Consider the following 22,380-nt stretch of genomic DNA (forward strand, 5'->3'; position numbering starts at 1 on the left):
CCCTCACAGCCCGATGTCCCCGCCCCGCGGCTAAGCGCCTCCCCCGCTCACTCCAAGGTCCCGCCCCCCGCCGCAGGCCCCGAGCAGCGCGGCCCCAGCGCCCCCTAGCGGCCGCCCCGCCGCCCGCCCGGGTCCTCCCAGCGAACGACGCTCTAGCCTGCGGCTGCCGGACTCGCTGCTCCCGCTGCCGGCGGCTGCGGGCCCGGCCCCGGCCCGACCTGGGGTGGGGGGAGGGAGGCGGCGCTGGCGGGTCCCGGAGCCCGAGCGGGGGCCCCACGGCGCCGGCCGGCGGGGGGGCCCGGCCCTCAGCGCCCGCGCGGCAGAGGCCGGGCAGCGCCGCAGGTACAGAGACCCCGGCCCCCTCCCCCTCCCCCCACGGCCCCGCCCCCTCGGGCCCCCCTCACTCCCCCCGCCCCGCCCCCGGCACCCCTCACAGGGGTCCCCTCCCGCCTGCTGCTCCCCGGCACTCACCCCCCCGGGCTGCGTCCGCCGCCCCCCCCGCGCCTCCTGCACCGCCCCCCCCCGCGCCTCCTGCACCGCCCCCCCCGCACCGACCCCCCCCCGCGCCTCCTGCACCGCCCCCCCGCACCGACCCCCCCCCGCGCCTCCTGCACCGCCCCCCTGCATCGACCCCCCCGCGCCTCCTGCACCGACCCCCCGCACCGCCCCCCCCCGCGCCTCCTGCACCGCCCCCCCGCACCGACCCCCCCCGCGCCTCCTGCACCGCCCCCCCCGCGCCTCCTGCACCGCCCCCCCGCACCGACCCCCCCCGCGCCTCCTGCACCGACCCCCCCGCGCCTCCTGCACCGCCCCCCCCCGCACCAACCCCCCCGCGCCTCCCGCACCGACCCCCCCCCGCGCCTCCTGCACCGCCCCCCCGCACCGCCCCCCCCGCGCCTCCTGCACCGCCCCCCTGCACCGACCCCCCCGCGCCTCCTGCACCGACCCCCCCGCGCCTCCTGCACCGACCCCCCCCCGCACCGACCCCCCCGCGCCTCCTGCACCGCCCCCCGCACCGCCCCCCCCCGCGCCTCCTGCACCGACCCCCCCGCGCCTCCTGCACCGCCCCCCGCACCGACCCCCCCCGCGCCTCCTGCACCGACCCCCCCCGCGCCTCCTGCACCGCCCCCCCGCATCCACCCCCCCCGCGCCTCCTGCACCGCCCCCCCGCACCGACCCCCCCCGCGCCTCCTGCACCGACCCCCCCCTCCCCCCCCGCTCTCCTGCACCGACCCCCGCTCCCCCCCCCCGCGCCTCCTGCACCGACCCCCCCCCCCCGCGCCCTCCCCCCCGCACCGACCCCCCCCCCGTCTCCTGCACCGCCCCCCTGCACCGACCCCCCCCGCCTCCTGCACTCCCCCCCCCGCCCCCTGCACCCCCCCCCGCGCCGACCCTCCTGCACCGACTCCCCCCCGCACCCCCCCCCCTCCTCCTGCGTCTCCTGCACTGACCCCCGCTTCCCCCCTCCGCCGACCCCCCCGCTCTCCTCCTGCCCCCCCCCCCCCGCTCCTGCACCCCCCGCTCTCCTCCTGCGTCTCCTGCACTGACCCCCGCTTCCCTCCTCCGCCGGCCCCCCCGCTTTCCCTCCGCTTCCCCCTGTACTGACCCCCGCTTCCTCCCTCCTGCACCAACCCCCCTACTGCCCTCTCCCCGCCTCCTCCTGCGCTTTCTGCACTGACCCTCTGCTCCCCCAGACTCCCTGCACTAACTCCCTCACGCTAACCCCTCTCCTATGTCTCTGCCTGACTCCCTGTTCCCCCTGCACTGCCCTCTGCCCCCAGCACCGACCTCCTGCTCCCCCTGTGCTTTTTGCACCAACCCCCTGCTCACCTCCCGTCCCCTGGATCTCTTGCACCAACCCCCTGCTCCTCTCTCCCATGCACCTCCTGCGCTGACCCCCTCCTCTCCTCTCCCACTGACCCCCTCCTGCTATCCCCTCCCCCACAACCCTCGGCACCTCCTGCACTGACCCCCCCCCCCCTTCCCATCCTCTGCCTGACCCCCTCCTGCACTCACTCCACCCCATTATCTTCTTGATTCCTCCACATCTCATGCCCAGATACCCCCCCCACTAGGAATGTTAATGGTTAACCAGTGGGGACTGGAGCCGCCTCCTGCCCACTGTGTAATTAGTTAACTGGTTAAACTTAACATTTAACTGGCTAACTAATTAAATGGGATTTTACATCCCTACCCGGTAACTCCAGCACTGACCCCTGCTTTCCCTTGCTCCCCTGCACCTCCTACGCTGACCTCCGTTATCTCCTCCCTCTGACCTTCCCTGTGCCTCCTGCACTGATCCCCCAGTGGATTTACTGTCCATTTTTCATCTTCTATTGTGTATTATTCCTTCCATTCCTACCCTACCACACCAAGAGACCTGACATTCCCTCATTAACGATTCCCTTCTCGCCCATATGCCAATCACTGCAGTTTGTGTTGTCGCTCATGTAATGGTACCCCCTTTTCATGCCTTCTGCCACCTCTTTTCCTGTTTATTTCTACTCAGTTGGCCAGACACCAGGGCCTTAGGGCATCCATATCCTGCTTCCTGAGCCAGGTTCAGAGCACTGGCATAGGATAAACCTTGCCTTTTCCCTACCTTTTCACCACACTAAGCTTCTAAATTTTTTGTCTAGTTGCTTATGTGATCCAGCATGAATTTGAGGGGGTCGCTGACTGCCCTGTTCTGAGTGACACAGGTTTGTCCTGGGTTATGCCGTGTGGCACTTGGTGGCGTCTTGTGCCAAATGGCGCTTTTTGCATCAAATTGTCATCCTGAGGTGTGTGCTGTTCTCTCTTCATTGCTCAAATCTCTCGCTTTCTGAATCATGTAATGAACAGTGTTTGCCTTGATGCTTTGCACATGAAATTTGAGCAGAACACAGGAATATGCGAGGAGGTATGTGCAGAATAGTGCATTAAACAGAGTATTAGATGGAGGACATGAGTCTTAGGAGATGGGCATAGGGAAACAGAAACATCTGTTGCTGGCTCTGGAGAGACAGGGAATGTTGGACAGAAATGTGAAATATTCAGGGAGTGGAAAAAAATTGTAAAATACTGATTAATTCAAGTTTTGGGGGGGGTTCAGTGGAGGAGCATGAAGACTCACTGGGAGACTTGGATTTGAATTTTAATGGCTAGGAAAGCAATGAAAATTTTTGAGTTTGGAAGTAATATGTACCTTGCGTCTAGAAAGGCACAGCATTTTGCGCGGGCTATGTCCACACTGCAGTAGGCAAGGCAAGATTGCAACGCATGTTGGGATGCCCAAGCTAACTTTGGTCGAGCTAGGTCACTCAAAATAGCTGAGGCAGCACCAGGAGTCAGTATGGGCTAGCTGCCTGCGTATGATCCTGTTTGGCAGCTTGCCTGTGCTGCTGCAGCTATGCCGCTGTCTTCAAAGGTAACTACGCTATGCCTAAGCATGCTGGAATTGTACCTCCTGATTGCAATGTAGATATTAGAATTGGGCAGCCTCCATATTGGGATTTGAAGAAACAATAAATAAGGGTTAAAGACCTCCAGAGACCTGTGGTTTATTAACACTGCTCCAGGGCTGCTGTCTTAACACAGTCTCTTTGCTGTTAGCTTTGTGCCAGTTGGAAGGGTATTCACTCTCATGTTCAATCTGGCTGGCAGTAGGCTTGCAAATCAAAAGCTTTCCATTTAGTGTTGTGCATTGACTGGTGCTAATGAGGTGTGACCAGAGCTCCCCCATGTGCGTGTTGCACATAAACGTAGGGTCTATCATAATCTTGGGAACAGAACAAATCTGCAGTGTAGGAGCATTGAAGATATATACCACACAGTGCATATCGGCTCATTTGAGTTAAAAGTGCATTTTTATTTGTAAGCTCCTTGGAGAAATTATCAGCCTCGGCATCAAATCATCACCTTTGTGTAGAACTTGGAAAAAACATCACTTTCAAACAAAGATTGCATGTTTAACTTGAAGTGTTTCTCATCTACCACCCTCACAGAAAAAGGGGCAATGTCATTATTTCACATTTTAACCCATGTTTTACAGTTTTGAGTGTGAAAAATAGAGGACGAGATTACAAAAGGCGGTGAATTATAGTGATGGTGTTTGGTGTTATCTAAGTTTTGGAACTGGCCACCAGATTCATAACCACGGGGAAGCAAAAGGGAAATTAAGAATTGAGCTGTACCTCAGCACCCTCAATAAGAACTGAGAGAGGTGCTGGGGAGAAGATATTTTCTGAGGTATAAACAGGAATTAAACATTCAGCTTCCATGGAAAGTTAATAGAAGTAGGTGCCCAGTCCCCATTTTGTGCATATGACAATCTCCACCTTTATTGATACGGTGACAGGAGTATCACAAGACAATTTGTCAGCTACGAGTTCAGGATCCATCCCTCACAATGAGACAGAAGGTGATTAAGGCACCTTTTGATAGCCATGGAAAATTGTATATTTTTGAGTACACCCATTCCTTGGCTACAGGCATTTTCATCTAAGGGCATTTCTATGCTGCAGCTGGGAGAGAGTCTGTCGGCCAAGGATGCTAGCCCTGCTTGAGGTAGTGTGCTAAAAATAGCATTGGGAATGTTGTAGCACAGGTGGCATCTCTGGCTAGCTCCTTCGGACCCTGTCGGTACCAGCTCGGGTGGCTTTCCCAAGCTGCTGCCTTGTTTTTAGTGTGCTAGCTCAGGCAGAACTTGTCTGGCAGGAGTTGGGAGGGCATAATCCCAGGTACAGTGTAAACACACTGTTGTTAACCCATGCAGGCACAGGTGTGCCTAGGGATAGCAAATGCTAGCTAGTTTCATTTCCCCTGTAAAGCACAGTCACATTAAGCACATTGAGCAGGAAGCCATGAGAAATGGTGTGGTAGATGTTTATATGCCAAAGGCATAACTAACGCCTGGATCGTTAACCGAGGATACTAGTGTTTTGCTTCACTTCTGTATAGGCTATGGGGGGATTTTAGCAGATGGCTGAAGCAGCTGGTGTGGGCAAAGGCAGCTGACTGATTGGAGCACAGAGCTTTGAAGCACTCATGCATATACAGTATGTAGGCAGGCAGTAAATAAGGAGGGTGCTCGAGTTGTTCCTAACCTCCTGTAACAATTATGTTTCAAATGTGCTTTAGTTCCTATGAATTTTTTCCTAAAAACGGGTGTCTTGGACATATTGGCTTGGATTTGTTTTTCCAGTTGCAGATAAGTTGTTTTGGTCAGCTAGTGTATGGTCTGGATGTGTAAGCAGGGTTAGGAAAAAATGTTATTGAAGGATTGCTCGTTGAAGTGCAAAGTCTTAAGAATCTAGATGTCAGCATCAAATGGATACAATTAAAATAGTCAGCAATGACTAGTTCACTATGGAATCTGCAAAGATAATTAGGGGATAGTTTTATCATTTCGTTTTCTCAGTTCTGAGCCTTACAGCCTTTCAGGGGAAGACGTATCATTCTACCCCAAATAGCTAAAGAGCCAAGTGACACATACTGGTAGAGGGAGAGTGAAATAAAGAGGCAAAAGAAAAAGTTGAAGTTTGCCTAAAGAGCTTCAGACGACAAGACAGTGGATGAGAAGGTGAATGACTTATCCAGAAGTCACACAGCTAGTTAGTGGCAGAGGCAGGATCAAACCCAGCCCCTCTAGACCAAATTGCCTTAGCTTCAGTTGTTAGGATTTGTAAAGTTCTTTGAGATCCTTAGATGACACTAAAGTATCTCCATCATAGATAAGTCACAGGGAGGACATTTTTGGTCTAGAAGAACGAGAGAATCATAGGGTTGGAAGAGCCCTCAGGAAGTCATCGAATCCAACTTTCCTGCCCAAAGCAGGACCAACCCCAACTAAATCATCCCAGCCAGGGCTTTGTCAAGCTGGGACTTAAAAACCTCTAGGGATGGATATTCCACCATCTCCCTAGGGAACCCATCCCAGTGCTTCCCCACCCTCCTAGTGAAATAGTATTTGATAATATCCAATCTAGACCTCCCCCACTGCAACTTATCATCTGTCACCACTGAGAATGGCCTCTCTACATCCTCTTTGGAACCCCCCTTCATGTAGTTGAAGGCTGCTATCAAATCCCCCTTCAATCTTCTCTTCTGTAGACTAAATTAGCTCAAATCCCTGAGCCTGTCTTCATAAGTCAAGTGCTCCAGCCCCCAGACATTTTTTCCCTCTGCTGGACTTTCTCTAATGTGTCCACATCCTTTCTGTAATGGGGGGCCTAGAATTAGACACAGTACTCCAGATGTGGCCTCACCAGTGCCGAATAAAGGAGAATAATCACTTCCCTAGATCTGCTAGCTGTGTTCCTACTAATGTACCCCAATATGCCTTCTTGGCTACAAGGGCACAGTGTTGACTCATACCTAGCTTCTCATCCACTGTAATCCCCAGGTCGTTTTCTGTACTGAAAGGCAGAGGAGGCTGATGCTGGGTTAATGGTCAAAGTCTTTGAGGTGTGTTGGTGCAAGTTCGAGGGTTTTACAGATAAGGAGGCCAATTTTGAATCGAGTCATGAACCTATGTAATTATTCAAGACTGAGGATGATGTGATGCTCTTGCTTGGAAGAAGGCAGAATATTGCACTTTCTGCAGTTGGGGGAATTGCAATAATGAAGTTGAAAAGAGACTTAAGGCTTGTCTACACTGCAGAAGATACAGTGGCAGAACTGGTGCTGCAGCTCTGGTCCTGCAATCCTGCAGCATAGATTCACACTGCACTGACAGGGTTTTTTCCCTTACTGTAGTAATTCTACTTCCTTGAGCAACAGGAGCTAAGTTGAAGGAAGAAGGCTTCCACATCTACATTGGGGGTTTAAGGCAATAGAGCTGCAGCTCAGGGGTGTCAGTGCTGTAGCTATGTCAACCTAAGTTTAAGTGTAGAGATCAGACTTAAAATCTGAATGAAGAGTCATCAGAAGTGGATCAGAAAAACTGGGGCAGTGACAGAGGCAGTGTTTCAGAGGTGTCATGGAGAGGTTCCCAGGTATGGATAAGGAAGGAGAAAGAAAGAGCAGAATCCAGTCTGACAAGTTATGTACACTGAATGCAAATGGGAGGTTGTTGAGGGCTTACAGTATGTGGGCTTGAGGATACCGCTTTTCCCCAAAAGAATCCTTTTTGTCTCTGAACTCTTGCTAAACTGGAGTGACAGATGATTAAACTGATTATGTGCCAGAGCTTGAAATTTTCAAAAGCATCTTTGTTTCATTTACTGTTGTAATGTCAGGCTAGTTATCAATGCAGATGTACTCTCTCACTGCTTGGATTGCTAGAGAATTAACAAAATTGTCCTTTGGTAGTGACTGGTTCTGGTACCCCCGTGATCAGTACATTTAAGTCTGCATTGAAAGTTTTTTCTATTTCTAGTACATGCATTTCCTGTACTCTAAACTCTTGCATTCTCTGGCAAGTGCTGAACAGTTGTTTAGATTTGTGTACATCTGCAATTTGTTCCTTTTATGATTCAAAATAAAATAGCTATGGTCTAGTGTCCACTAGTTTTGTAGCTTCTTACGCTCTGAGCCTTGTTAGGAACCTTCTTTCTAATCCATGTGTGTACAGATCCCTAATGTAGCAGATGCTTGTGATTTTTAGTATCCTTGATGCCATTTATTAATTGCTAGTATTACAACTTACTGATATTGCAGTAGTACCTTGGAGGCACAGTAATGAATCAGGATCCCATTATGAGAGACATAAAATTTGTCTGTCTTCTGCAGATTAGTTGTATAAAATTGTCCAGTGAAAAGAAAGTTGCTTGTGATATGCGTCTAAAATTTCATTTGCTCAGCAACCTTTCCAGTCCCACTTCATTTATGAGCGTTGTTGAGCTAATTCCTTAATAGCTGCTGATGTACGTTTGATGCGTCTTTAGAAATGCTTTGCAGGCCTAATTTGTTCTGCTGAAATGGTGCAATTCCTGTGAATGTGCCACGTTCAGTAATGGCATTTGTTGGGTGGAAAATGGGTGTAAGTGGCCAAGTACGATACACTCACTTTGCCTGGCCCTGTATAGCACAAGGTAACTTACAAATCAAGAGAGGGATGTGCGGGGCAGGTGCAATAGGCAGGTGGAAACAAATGTAGGAAGCAGCCTGCCTTGTTAGTTGCATTTCCTGCCTGCCTACCTCTCATTTTGCTTACCCAATGATTTACGGATTGGTCCATTTACACCTACACTCTATTTTACCACTCCTGGTATCTTTTACATGTCAGTTTCCCACTGAATTTGGTCCTGAATCTCCACTAGATTTGTCTATGCTGTGTGTTATATAAACTTATATGTGTAAATTATTGCTTTGTTTTATGTTTTTCTTGACTTAGACTTATAGAAAAATCTAGCTCTGTTTTTCTATGCCAATCTCTTTGATTGTATTCTTGTAGGTGAAACATGGGACAGTTTCCGTGGAACGCTAGGTGACTTCTTGACATCCCGGTTACCATGACACTCAGCAGAGGACCATGGGAATAAAGTGGGAATGCCTCCCTGCCCTCAAACACCTAATGGCCTCAACTAGGTAAGAACCAAGTAAGACTAAAGAGTTAGGAACTTTCTCCTGCCTTCACAGATTATCTCAAACACACGTTCTAGGGCTAGAAACTAGCATTTCTCAACCTGGGTATCGAGACCCAAATTTGAGTTGCCAGAATGTTTCAAAGGATTATGTGGCAGTTCCTGTCCCTCTGGGCTCAGCTCGCTGCCCTAGGCATTGCAATCTCTGGGGTCTGAGGAGTGCCAGTCAGGTTTGGTCCAGTCATCATCATGATGGTTGTCCAGGTAGGACAAATTTAAATGAGCAAACCCATGAGCCAGGTCATAATTGGACTCATGCAAATTTGGTCCAGGAGTGGGGCCAAACCTGAGCGTTGCAATTACTCTGGAGGTTGCAGAGTCCCCAGCTGAGAACCAAGCCCAGCTAGCTCCACAGCATAGCAGCTGCAGGAGCCACTGCTCTTGGGTGAGTGCTGGGCAGGACCTGACCTGGGTTGCAACAGGCCATAAACATTTATACATGAGACCTGGGCCCAAGAGGGTGGAGAACCACAGGTCTGCGGTACAAACTCTTGCTGGAATGGCTTTGTTGGTCAGAGTTGTGATCTCCCACATGAAGACAGAGTGGCAAGAGAGTGCTTTTGCTTGTATAAGTTGCTTCTAGACAAGGAGTGCTTGGCGGCCATACCCTCCAGGCAAAACGCTTCTAGCATAGTCCTGGCTAGTGCTTAAGGAATTCTTCCTGATGGTGAGATGTCATAAAAAGGATAATGGGTGCCAAAACTCTAGAGTAACTTTGTTTTATCAACAGCTGTCGCAGCCCCGTTGTATCACACTCCCTGTTAGTTGCTCTACAGGTGCATAACTATGAAAATATTCTTCTATTAGAGGTGTGTGTGTGTGTGTGTGTGTGTGTGCAGTGCATTGCCTGCCTCTGGCATTGCACCCTGGTGTGCATACCCACTCCCCTCATCACTGGAGGTATTTAACTTCCAGTAGACTTACAGGGCTCTGCTGAGTCACCCTGTCTTTGCGCCACCACTCTAAAAGCTTGGGTCATTGGTTGGTAAGAGACTATAATGATAGGTCAAAAACACCAATGAACTTGTGCCTTCATCCTCTGTTTTTTTTCTCCCTCCACCCTCTGCTAGGGCTCACCTGGTGTTCTAACGTCATGGGGAGCTGCTACAGCTGCCTGTGCGGAGACAGTCTCCCAGACAACCACCCCACCAAGTTTAAGGTAATACCCTTTATCCTTGAGGGAAAACTCTGCAATTCCCCACAGCCACTAGGAACCAAGGCATGCAAAGTACAATCCAAACTTCATGGAACGTAGGCTCTGAAGCCTCTTCTCTTATCCAGCAATTCTTCTGTACGGACAGACTTGCAAATATGCTGCTGAATTTTAAGCAGGGAATCCCCTGTTTCCTGGCTCCACCCTCAGTCATGTAGAAAGATTTTTATTGGCACCGAGTTTGTCTCCTAGTTCCAAAAGAGAAATCGATGCAATGGGAAAGGAAAATTGTATGGATTACGTGTTGGGGAGCCTTTCAGATTGGGCCCAAGTCCATGCTATCGCCATATGGTAGCTATTTGGTGGCCTGTGTGAAATGAGTCAGTGCGTTTGAGCCTGATTGGCTGTAAATAGGTCTCTGGGTTGTAAAAGCACCAGCACAGCTGGCAGTAGTTGAACCATTTGACAGTTTTAGCAGAGGCGCCAAGAATTGGAGAGAGTCTGAGCTTTCCTCTTCCCACTCAAGGGTGTTCCCCCTTATGCCTGTGTTGAGACACAGTAATTAAGCTGGTGTGTTGCTGCAGTCTCCAGGGATGTCCGTATGCCACCTTTTACCAGTTAGGAATTCACACTCGGCCTTTCCTGTCATCCAGGAGCAAGGCATGTTAGTGAGTCAAGGGAGAGAGTTCTCGGGTTGCTATTGCTTCTAAGCACACTTACTTCTGTAATTTCTCCTTTGTGAGCCTCCTGATGTGAGCTTTGATGCTTCTGCAGGTAACAAACGTGGACGATGAGGGTAACGAGCTGGGATGTGGGATTATGGAGCTAACGCAGATGGAGCTCATCTTGCACACTCACAAGCGGGATGCTGTCAGGTGGCCGTACCTTTGCTTGCGCCGTTATGGCTATGACTCCAACCTCTTCTCCTTCGAGAGCGGGCGCCGCTGCCAGACCGGACAAGGTGCCATGCCTTTTGGGGAAACTAACTAGTCTAAAACTTTCAGTTGCAGAATGCAGTAACTGCTTGGTGCTGATTCCTTCCCTGCTTATGATATCTAGGAAACCTGCTTTATAAACTCTGCCTTTTTGTGTTTACAATTTGCCTTTTGCAGGATTCAGATCAGTTGTTGGAATGCTGTTACATTCACTTGGATTTTCTACAGAGCTCTAGATATTACTGATAGGGTAGAGTTAGTCACTCTTCATGTACAAAGAGATCTTTCAGAGGACGCAAGCTAAGTCATCCAAGTCCTCTATATTAAGGATGTTAAATTGAGGTTATCTGGTTAATCGTGTAGTCGATATAATTGTATCGACTACACGACTAGTCGATAAGGACTGCTCTGCAGAGCCACAGCGGGGGTAGCTCCAGGAGCCGGCTCGAGCAGTGGCTCTGCATTTTAAATGTAGAAAGAGCCGCTGAGCTCTTACTACATTTGAAATGCAGAGGCACAGCATCCCAGACCAGCGTGAGCCGGGACTGCTCAGTCCCAGCTCGCGTTGAATCCTGCAGCCTCTGTTTGTGGTGGCCAGCCCTGTCCGCTGTGAACAGGGGGTGCTCCCGGAGCAGCCGGTGCCCATAGAGAGCCTCGACCTGCCATGGGCAGAGGCTACTTCGCTGCAGCATCCCCTTTTCTTCCCCTGCTGCCTCTGATGGAGGCAGTGGGCCAGGGCGGCACCACGGAGATGGTGCTGAGGGGAGCCAGCTTTTAAGCTGGCTCCCCCCAGCACCAGCTTCTGTTCCTCCCTCCCTTGCTGCTTCTCATAGGGGCAGCGTGGAGGGGGAAGCAAGTAGTCAACTACCCAATAATCTTACGTTTATCAGATAGTTGACTACTTGCTAACATCTCTACTCTGTATGTGAGGATAAATTATATGGAAGTCACGGTATTTTGATCAGTGTACGTTTCTTTTGGTTCTTTTCCTGTTCATAGGAGACTTTCTCACATTCCGTAAATTAGTGTATATAACCCGCACCCATGCATAACCTGCAGTTTTTCCTGATTGTATTAAAAAAGTGTTAGATAACCCACGCACGTGTATAGCCCGCGGGAGATGAACAGCACCTGTAATTAAGTGTTAATGAACCACAGCTGATGACTCTGAGCAGTAAGTATGCTACAACCCTTATTGCTGGTATATAACCTCTTTGAACAACACTGTTCTACCATTTGTTTATTCCTTTTTAAACATGCCTAAGTGCAAATCCTACACAGCCGATTTTAAATTGTGTATTGTGACATATGCAAAGGACAATGGAAACAGAGCGGCAGGGAGAAAATACTCTGTAAACGAAAAGTCTGTTCGGGAGTTGAGAAAGGAAGAAGCAGAGCTTGAGAAATTACATCCTAGGAAAAGAACACGACGTGGAAAGAAAGCCAAGTGGCCAAATCTGGAAGAAAACCTGTTGAAGTGGGTTCATGCACAGAGAGAGGACAGACGGGCAGTGTCAATGGTAGCCTTACAGCTCGAGACTCAACTTATGGCTATGGAACAGAAAATCTATGATTTTAAGGGGGGCTCGGGAAATTGGGTGTACAAATTTATGCGGAAAAACAATCTGTCAGTTCATACATGGACATCTGCTGGCCAACGGCTTCCTGACGAATGGGAGAAGAAAATGGGTGACTTTAAAACTTTTGTATGTAAAGAAATTCACCAGCTGGGCTTGAAACCAAGCAATGTTATTAACATGGATGAGCTGCCCATGTCATTTGATATATCTGCTACTCGGTATGTTGCGGAAACTGGATCGAAAACAGTCTGTGTAGCAACCACTGGTCATGAACGCACCTGTTTTACTGCAGTGTTGGCATGCACGGCACATGGTGATAAATTAAAACCAATGGTGATTTTTAAGAGGGTAACGATGGCTAGAGAAAAACTGCCAGCTGGCGTTTGTGTGGTTTGTAACAAAAAGGGCTGGATGAACACAGATGTTATGAAGATGCGGACAGACAGCTGCTTTCGTGCATGAAAAGGTGGGTTTTTTTAAAATCCTAAATCTCTGCTGGTTTTAGATTCCTTGGCCGCTCACAAAGAAACTTCAGTTCAGAAACACATAAATGCCTTGGTGCACATATCGCCATAATTCCAGGTGGACTGACCTGCAAGTTGCAAACACTTGATGTAGCTGTCAACCACTTCATCTGAGAGGAATGGGACAATTGAATGACAGATGGGGAACACACATTCACTCCGGCAGGTCGACAGCGCCGTGCAACTTACGTGGAAGTTTGCAAATGGGTTTTGGCTGCTTGGGACAGAATAAAGCTGGCTACTATTCACAGTGGGTTCTGTAAATGTGAAATTCTTCCCGACGTTGACTCGTCTAGCTCTAAATCTGACTGTCAGCAATTCTGATTTGGTACCACAGACCTCGGCTGTCATCGAAGCTCACCTAGCCTTGGTTATGGAGTTAGTGGTTGTTTTTCAAGGCAGCGACTGTGACGAAAGTTTTGACGGTTTTGAAAACTCAGACGCTGATGAGGATACTGCTGGCGCTGATTGTAGCAATCAGAATGAATGAACTTATGTATTTTATGACAACGCAAGGATGGCTTTTTTTAAACAGTTTTACCATATATTTATTATTTTACTAATTGCACAGTAAAGTTCTAACTTTAATGTATTTTAACATCACTGCTTCTGTTATTTAATTAAAATATGCTGCTTTTATCAAGTAAGTCAGCCTTGTCTTCCTGTACTTTCAGTTAAAAAAAAAAAAAACACAACAACCTGTATAACATGTGGATGAGTACAGCCTGCTTGCGGGGTGGGGGGCGAGGTTTGCATAACCTGCGGGTTGTATACGCTAAAACACGGTAATGGATTTTGGATGATTTCTCCTTGCTCCTCTTTCCTTCTCCCAGTAAATAAGATGGATGCATGTATTTTCTAGCAAGAATATCTTTCAATTTTTTCTTCAGAGTAGCAGCAGCTGTTGCCATGCTGTTTGTCCTTGTTGCTATGTCTTTTGGGCATGTGTGAGAGTGCCAGCATGTGATTGGTTAGTTCTGCACACACTAGTAATTGGTCAAACCATTTATCTGGAGAGCCAACGTTGAATCTGGTTTTTAAAAGTGGGGTGTGATTGCCCTTCCCTTCCAGAAGTATTCCAGGTGTCTAATCCAATTCCCATTAGAGTCTGTGGGGAAAAAGATGGTTGGGGTTGGATTGGGACCCAGATAAATTGAAATAATGGAAATCAGAGGTGAAGAATATGATCTGTGACTAGTATGCTATTGTATCCAGTGGAGTTAGCTAATATAAAATTAGCATTAGATGCACCAATTAGTTAATCAACTAGCAGCTGTGATGTTCTGTTTCTACAGCAGGGTATTCCATCCAGAAATGTTACATATGAGTGAGTTTAAATATTGACAATATCTTCAACAAAATATTTCCAAAATGTGTGTGTAGAGAACTATCAGAATTGTCTAACAAGATCAGACTAGTTGTCAGTTTAATTTAGTATCTTGTTTGAAATATAGGCTCGCACCCTGAATTGTAAGGCGAATGGAAGAAACTTCATAATGAACAATTATGTAACAACTGGCCTACTGAGGAAGTTTCTTCCTAACCCACACATTTAGTATTTGACCTGTACCCTGAAGCACGAGTCTTGCAGATTTGTGTGCTATCTAATGGCAGAGTGAATAGCCCCATTACCTGTATATCTGATCTGCTTTTTTTTAGTCCTGCCAAGCTCTTGACTCTCTCCTGTGACAGTGAGTTCCCCAGGTCAATTGTGTTGTGTTTAACACAAACCTTTTAAAATCAGACTTTACAATTGCTTGGAACAGCTAGACTACATTCATTAAACTAAAAATTGTCCTCTTCTCTCCCAACTCCATCTTTGTATTTTGCACAGGGATATTTGCCTTCAAGTGTTCAAGGGCGGAGGAGATCTTTAACCTGCTGCAGGACCTGATGCAGTGTAATAGCATCAATGTGGTGGAGGAGCCAGTTGTCATCACTAGGGGCAGTCACTCCACCGAGCTGGAACTACCCAGGACACCCCAGACACCCAACAGTAAGGCTTCTGGAGTGCCAGATTCAAGGGAGCGTAGGGTATAGGAAGTATATCCTAGTTTGTCTCCATGTTGGTTCTCTCAGTCAAGGTTACATTCCCCCATGTGGCTGGTGTTAGCTGGCTTGTCTTTTAGCTGGGCCTGGAGGCCTCACACATGTTCTGTGCAGCATGCTTAAAGCTCCACTCTTTGCAGATGTGGTACCTTGTTCCCAAGGAAATGGGAACAAAATCTGCAAGTTATCAACCTAGTTCTCAGGCTCCAGTCAGATTCCTGTTGGATCCCTGCCATGTGGCCTCCCCAGGGATCAACAGGCTCTTGAAGGAAACCTCAACTAGAAGAACTTGTGTTTCCTGCCTTCATAGATGAGACTTAGGTGCTGGTAAATGTAACTCAGGGAGCCTAGCTGTAGGAGTCTTCCCCAGCCAGGTAGGCTCTGCCTTTCCAGCATGCCTGATTAATAAGGCCCGTTGACAAGCTGCCCCTGGTGCAGCTGCAGCCACATCTGAATGCTTGCCCGGTGGGGTGCTTTGTGTCTAAAACAAGTCTCTCTGAATTCTCCCCAGCTCTGGCGTACACTGTTCCAGGGTTCCCCAATGGATTCCACAGCTTCCCTGGGGAAATCCCAACCTACTCCACAGCCCGACACCCTTCCATGAATAGCTTGAGACACTCCTCCATTGGGGAGGACTCCACACATGCCCTCATTGGGGCAGACGAGCAGGTAAGACCAGGTCTTGTGAGCGCCATGGCTGCAGGGAACTTGTCGCATGTCTGCTCCTCCTCTCCTGGGATTCTTGTGGGTTGCCTTGGCTTGTATATCTGGCTTATGCTGAGGAAGCCCAGAGACCCTCTAACCTTGTCATTTACTGCTTCTTGGCCGTTTTACTTAGTTTCACTGTTGGAGAGTTGCACCTTTCTAACTACTTGCTGGACAGCAGCTCTCAGCAAAGGCTGGGTGTAACTTCTCTGCTCCATAAGTAACGATCTGTCCTTTGTTTGGACAGCAGATGCAATTCCCTCCTGATACTGAGTCCGCTGCTTCTGCATTTCTACCAGCCCCATGCTAAACTCTAGGCTGGATCCCCAAGCTCAGACTCTGTTGTGCTACCACCACAGTGCCTGGGCTGCTGGTCTTTAGGATCATAGGACTTACCATACCACATCAGTCTATTAGACACGGTGTCTTATCTCTGTCACTGTCGGATAGCTGCTGCTGCAGAGCCAGGCAAACCTAGGCAGGCATGGGCTCCCTCCTCATGTCATTTGTCTCCTCAGATATTTTTATATAAACCATCCAAGAAGATCATGCACCTTGTGTAGATGGAATTTCATATGCTCCACACTGGAGTTTGGACTCGAGACTAGGGATGTTAAAAAGTGGTTCATTGGGTAGCCGTGTAACCACTGAAAATCTTAATGGTTACATGCAGCGGTCTGTGCAATATAAAGTTTATACCGCAGAGCAAGCAGTGTGGCCAGCTCTTCAGGAGCAAGGCCGGCAGCCCATGTGTGCTGGGAGCTGGTTGCCGGCCCCACTCCCAGGAACCTGGCTGTGCTATGGCCTCTGCAGTAGAAGCTTTATACTGCAGAGCCTGCAACACAGGGTGGCAGCTGGCTCCCAGGGAGCTGACATGTGCTGGGTGCCGGTTTTTAAGCTGTGTGCTCTGGCTCTCGGTTCCCAGTCCCGCTCCCGGTGAACTAGCTGCTATTCTGCGCTGTGGGTTGTGGCTGCTTCCCGGGAGTGGTGCCTGGAGCCAGTGTATAACCATTACGTTAACTGATTAAGCATGAGCTTATTGGTTCACCATTTACATGGCTATTCCGTTACATCCCTACTTGAGACCTGTTTAAAAGTGTATCATCGTTGTTTTGTTTTAAACCATCTCACGTGCACAAGTTGCTGACGCCGAAAGGAGCCTTTGCGAGGGCAGTTCTGTGCTGCAGGCTTGAGCCAGCACAGCTGTGTCTGTCGAGGTGTGATGTTGCGTGATCCCTGACTGACATAGCTGTGCTGGCTGGGAGAGCTCATTATTGGGAAAAATGCAGCATTGCTGGTATAAGCTGCATCTCCACTAGGAGCGTGTTGCTGGTGTAATATTCCAGTGTAGCCATACTAGCAAAGCACCTATGCCATAGAGCCAGCCTCAGACCCAGGAGAGCCACACGTCAGTCCCCCAATGAATAGCAGCTGTGATGGTATTGGAAGTGAGGGGTAGAACTGAGTCAGGCCAGACTAATAGGAAGCTTTAGAGTTGTTGTTGTTGTTTCCATTTTATAGCAGCAGTATCTCCAGTGCAGCTTCTAGCTGATGCTGCTCATCCTGCCCCTTAGAAACTCCAACTCACGTCTATTGAGATGCAACAAAACTCATTCCTGTCTCCAGGTGCTGGGTGTTTGGTTTGCAACTGTCATACATAGCTGCATCCTTCTCAGTCAAATGTAACCCCCATCATCCCCGCTTTCTTGGCCCAGAGACTATTCTGTTTTTGTCCCTCCACATTTTTTTCAGCCACCAAGACTCCTCCTCCCCCACTTTATCAATTGCCAGACCCCTCGCTTTCCCCACTCACATTTTCAGCTGTATTCACAATTCCCCCCCCCCCCCCACACTTTATTTTTGGCTCTTTTCTCTTCCTATCATGGTCTCCCTCCCCAGCATCATGCTCTGCCTCTCAAACACATCTTCTCTCCCTGCAGTCCCACACCTATGTGAACACAACCAGTGGTGAGGAGGAGGTGAGGGGTCGGCACTGCATGCACTCGCTGCCTGAAGTTCACCCTCCTTTCCTGCATGGGAACCACAGCTGCTCTCTGGAGGGCCGAAACCCCCAGGTCTTCCTGCAGCCAGGGGAGGTGAAGTTTGTGCTGGGCCCTGCCCCAGTTCACAGGCACATGGTGAAACGTGACAGCTCTTGCCCTTACCATCGGGAATGTGGAGGGCACGTCTGCGCCCCTACCAACAACAACGAGTGCAAGGATGAGTGCCCCGTGCCCAGGTGCGTGTACGAGAATGTGAACGGCCTGCTGCCTGCTGGGGGCGTGTCTCTCCGGCGTGGCGGGCGCTTGAAACTCACCCGGGAGGAGCTGGGTTTAAACAGCTGCACACACCGCAGGATGCCCCTGCTGCACTACGAGAACCTGCCTTCGCTGCCTCCTGTGTGGGAGTGCCAGCCGCTGCGGCAGGATGAGGACAACGAGGACTCTGGCGACGCGCTGACTCCTTCTCCGAACGGGTACCCTGAGCTGGACGAAGAGGATCCCCTGCAAAACTACATGAACTCAGAAAGCACCATGCTGCACAGCAGCATGCGCCGGGATGACTTCTTGCAGCACCGCCACAACTGCACACCCAGTGTCTTCAGTTTCGACTTCCGCCGGCCCTGCCCGGAGCAGCAGCGGCAGCTCAACTATATCCAGGTGGAGCTGGAGGCTGACCCTCACAAGGGGTGCCAGAGCCTCCAGGTGCCCTGCGCCCCGCTTCCTGCCTCCCACCCCGCCCGCAGGACGGACTCCTACGCAGTCATTGACCTTAAAAAGACAGCAGCCATGTCCAGCTTGCAGAGGGCGCTACCCAGAGACGATGGGACTTCAAGGAAAACTCGGCATAACAGCACCGACTTGCCTCTGTAAGGGAAACACCCAGTGCAAGCGCTGCCTTGTGGCTTTCGTATCTGCCTTTCAGTGTATCGTGTAGCGTAACTTTCGTTCTCTCTTGCCTTGATCCCCTGTTAACCCCGTTGCTCAACACAGCATCCTGGGATAGCTCCATCAAGCAGACTTTGCAATGTCTGTCAGCCTCTCCCCCCTCTCCGTTCCTCCTGTGTCGTTTGGTTTTAAAGCCTTGCAGAGCACCAGAAAAAAATATTTATTTATGTATTTATTTATTGTGTGGGGTGCCAGCAATTGAAATGGCATTAAATGGAGCATAATTCTAAACACGGACCATGGTCAATCCCCCTGCTTTCATGGCATCCATGTCGGCAGCCTGTGGAGAGAAGACAGCACAGAATTATGGGATCATTTAAAAAAAAAAAAAACATCGAAGGAGGCGGGGGAAAGACTGGAAATGCAAGTGGAGTTTGAGGTTTGGGATCAGTGAGCCCGTGGTGTGAATGTATCTGTCTGTCCTTTTTTGTGGATACTCAGCAATGTTTTCCATCTGTAGGTTTATTTGTTTTATTTTCTATTTATTTACGTATTTTATTTTATAAATGTTCTTGTGCATCCAAGTTAAGTGCTGAGCCTGTGGCGACACAAAGTGGATCTGTTTGGTGTTCAACTCCCTTTTTGGGGGCCAAGTATATGGAGGGAAAGTCTGATGTATCACATCCAGTTGCCTTGAGGAAAGAGTAGATGTGAATCCAAATTGTTACCTGGAATGCACTGTAGTGGGCTAGTGGGAGTGAGAGAAGAAAACATGGACACCTGAGCATAAGTGGGAGGCAGTTCTATCTAAGAAGCATTGCCTGCTCCCATATACCTTGTTGAGTCCATGTGAAATAATTGACTACAGCTTGGAACTCTCTGGTCTGGCACCCTCCAGACTTGAGTGGTCCCGAACAAGGGAGTTTGTCGGACCAGGAGAGGACAAGTGTGGGGCTGTCCTGGGGCCCCTCTCCTGGCCACTGGCCTGGCCAGTGCACTGCCCCAAGCCAGTGGCAGGGCTTCACTCCCAGCTGTTGCATTGCTGGAGGCTTCCCAGTTTCCAGCAGCTCCGCGTCCTCTGGCTGCCGGCGGCTCTATGTTCCTGGCCAGCGGTGGTGCCGCACCTCTAGCTGTAGGAGCTCCCTGCCACCGGTGGATCCGTTCCCCCAGCCAGCAGGGGCTCCATGTCCTCACCAGCAGAGCTCCGTTCTCGGCAGGCAGGGCTCCTGCCCGGTCTTGCTCTGGCTGCTGGCTGGGCTTCCTGCCCCCAGGCCATTGGCCTTCCAGGCTGCCTCAAGCTGAGTTGAGCCACATCTGCGGTCCTGCCATACCATGGATGTTGCCAGACCAGAGTGTCCTGGGCAGCAGACGTTCAACCTATAGTATTTTGACTAAATGGGCTCATTTCCTTGTATTATAGACTTGAAACACTAAATTGAGCCTTAGTGCAACTCCATCAGCTTTGAGTGGTTGTAACCAGTTACATCAAATTCAGCCCTGGGATATCCCATCACGGCCTTCTGTAGAAATTTGTGTGTGTTGCTCTACTTCCCGTCCACTGTGGGATGTTCCAGTGATAACATTGTCTGTATGATTTGATTTGCTACAGGCCACGCCAGTCTCTCCAGCATGAAGTATTATTGATTTCACTTCGCTATTCTCTGTCACTGCTATGAGATGCAAAAGAACTCTTGGAATTACATTAACTTTTGCCTCGTTGTTTTGAAACTTCCTCACCCTCTTCTGCAGGATCTGAACCATGGCCATGCAGTTTTCTGAAAGCTTTCCAAACCTCACTATGATGTCCTTGCCATTGGTATGTTAACAAACAGCGGAGTCAGTGAAAGGGAAAAGCTGGATCATCTGCTTATATCTCAGTCTTGGCAGTCGCAAGCACAATCTGTCAATTTCCGAGATTCTTTCCAGGCCTAATAGATCCAGCTTATTCTTGGTGCTCTAGTGCTGCCTTGAAAAGTGAACCTTCTAGGCCCAAGGGCAAGGAATGTAGTAACAGCCCTAGACGCAAGTAAAGCTGATGGGTATCCATCTAATATCTTTACTCACAAAACCACAACTCCCCACCGTTTGTAGAGCTGTGGTTCTTCAGCGGGGCGGTGTCTGCATTACAGATACGAAACGTGCCACTAGCTTAAGAAGTGAATGAGTTTTTGCAAGCCTTAAGGTTTGGCTTCCATTCTTCCTTCCAGCTCTTATTTTTGTTCTATAACAAGCTAATTATTTTTAATATCTGAATTGACTTTCTTTATATGGAAACTGTAACTGTCAAGTAGTTTATGCCCCAAATTTAGGTTGGATTGGGGGCGAGGAAGAATTGGAGTTTTTGAAAAATAACTAAAAAAAATATTTTAATGAAAAATCTTGAGGTAATTTAAAGGTTTAAACATCACCCTCCCCTGCAGCTTTTGCACCTCATATATTGCGGCACTGGGCACAGCCTGAGAATCTTTAGCTGAAACTGATTAACCACTGCTTTGAAACTGACTTGTCTAGTTTTGCTCACTGCTGAGAGATGTGCAAAATATCCAGGCAGGTGATGCTACAGATGCACTTATGGACTACATCTACATTGCAGGCTTTTTGCGCAAGAATGGCTGTTCTTGCACAAAGACTTGAGGAGCGTCTACACTGCATGCATGTTCTTGTACAAGTAGGCAGTGTGGCCAGGCAACGGGTTTCTTTCGCAAGAAACCCCTATGGCTAAAATGGCCAAAAGCACATGGCAGGGTGGACGTACTCTTGCACAAAACAGTGCTTGCGCAAAAAGCCTGCAGCGTAGATGTAGCCACAGACTCCTTCGTTGTCCAAACTTGGATTATGAATTTCATCCTGCTTTGGCCGTGCCAAGTTTTATCTGTAGTCATGTGGGCCCTGATTCAAAGTCTGTGGAAAGATTGCCACTTACTTTGGTGGGTTTTGAATTGCCCTTTTGTGGGTAAATGTTGTTACCTATTTTAGAACTGCATTGGCCCAATCTAGCACACTCTGAAGTCAGATGATTCCTTCCAGTGACTTCACTTGCAGCCTGGATCTGGGTCTATTCTAGGCATTTGTTGCTAGCATGTTGGTCACAAATGTCCACGAAGTAAGAAGTGGTCACAGGATAATAGTTGTCTTCTGCTAGGTGAGTGCTCTTAACATGGGGCCAAAAAAAAATGGTAGGTTTTCTCACTTCTCTGTCCTGGATTCTTAGTATGCATGAACTGCAGACTTTTGTAATTGTGCTAACAAACATTTTTAGCAGGGCTTTATCACAATTCCTCTGAACAGTCGTATCTTTCCGAGAACTAGGTTAACCTGACCATGCTGTGATGCACCTGCAAGATGCCGCAGCTGGCTTTCTCTCCTTTGTAGGATTTTTTACATAATTTTCAGACATTGCATCCATCTACCGCTCAACAGTATTAAGAGATCTGGGTACAAGTCGCCAGCACAGTTAAAGCAGAGTTGGTCTTGAAATGCCTATGAGAAATGTCTGAGGCTTCACAGGAGGCCCCGACTTGCGACGCGGGCGAAGTGTTGCAAGTTGGGGGTGTTGTAACTCAAACCCTCTTTTACGGTAGGCGTCGTCGTAAATGTGGGCTGAGGACGTAAGTCGGGGATTTCCGGCCCCTTCCACACTTACAAAAATGGTTGTGTGTGTGTGTGTGGGGGGGGGGGGGTTGCAAGTTGGGGGCCTCCTGTATTTAGAATGTGGTTGGTGTCCTGTTTACAGCTGTATTTGCAGTGCAGATGAAATGGAAAAAGTTGCTCGCCATATTGGCTTGGGAGACTGTCCTAGTGACCCCCACGTTGAAGATGAGCTCTTACTAGCATGGTTTAGGACAAGTCATAGTGTAGACAGATGCTCAGAACCTTTGAGAGCAAGGGGGAGGAGAGGAAAAACCAGTATGTGGCAGGAGCAATTATCCCTCTTTTATTGGGGTAGCTCCGCTCTGTGGTTAAGTTTCCTGCGTTTGGG

At 49.4% G+C, this 22,380-nt stretch overlaps 1 protein-coding gene across 1 annotated transcript; it reads left to right on the top strand.

Annotated features, from left to right (window-relative positions):
* Positions 1–81: 81 nt before the first annotated feature.
* Positions 82–20,112, top strand: FRS3 (fibroblast growth factor receptor substrate 3). Its single transcript, XM_075910581.2, has 7 exons — positions 82–342; positions 8,378–8,511; positions 9,638–9,726; positions 10,495–10,681; positions 14,594–14,755; positions 15,320–15,477; positions 17,454–20,112. The coding sequence occupies exons 3-7, from the start codon at positions 9,661–9,663 to the stop codon at positions 18,384–18,386; spliced, it is 1,506 nt and encodes a 501-aa protein (XP_075766696.2). The 5' UTR covers positions 82–342; positions 8,378–8,511; positions 9,638–9,660; the 3' UTR covers positions 18,387–20,112.
* The last annotated feature ends 2,268 nt before the right edge of the window (positions 20,113–22,380 follow it).

The sequence above is a fragment of the Pelodiscus sinensis genome, chromosome 27, assembly GCF_052426305.1.
Source record: "Pelodiscus sinensis isolate ZL-2025 chromosome 27, ASM5242630v1, whole genome shotgun sequence".
Lineage (NCBI taxonomy): Eukaryota > Metazoa > Chordata > Testudines > Trionychidae > Pelodiscus > Pelodiscus sinensis.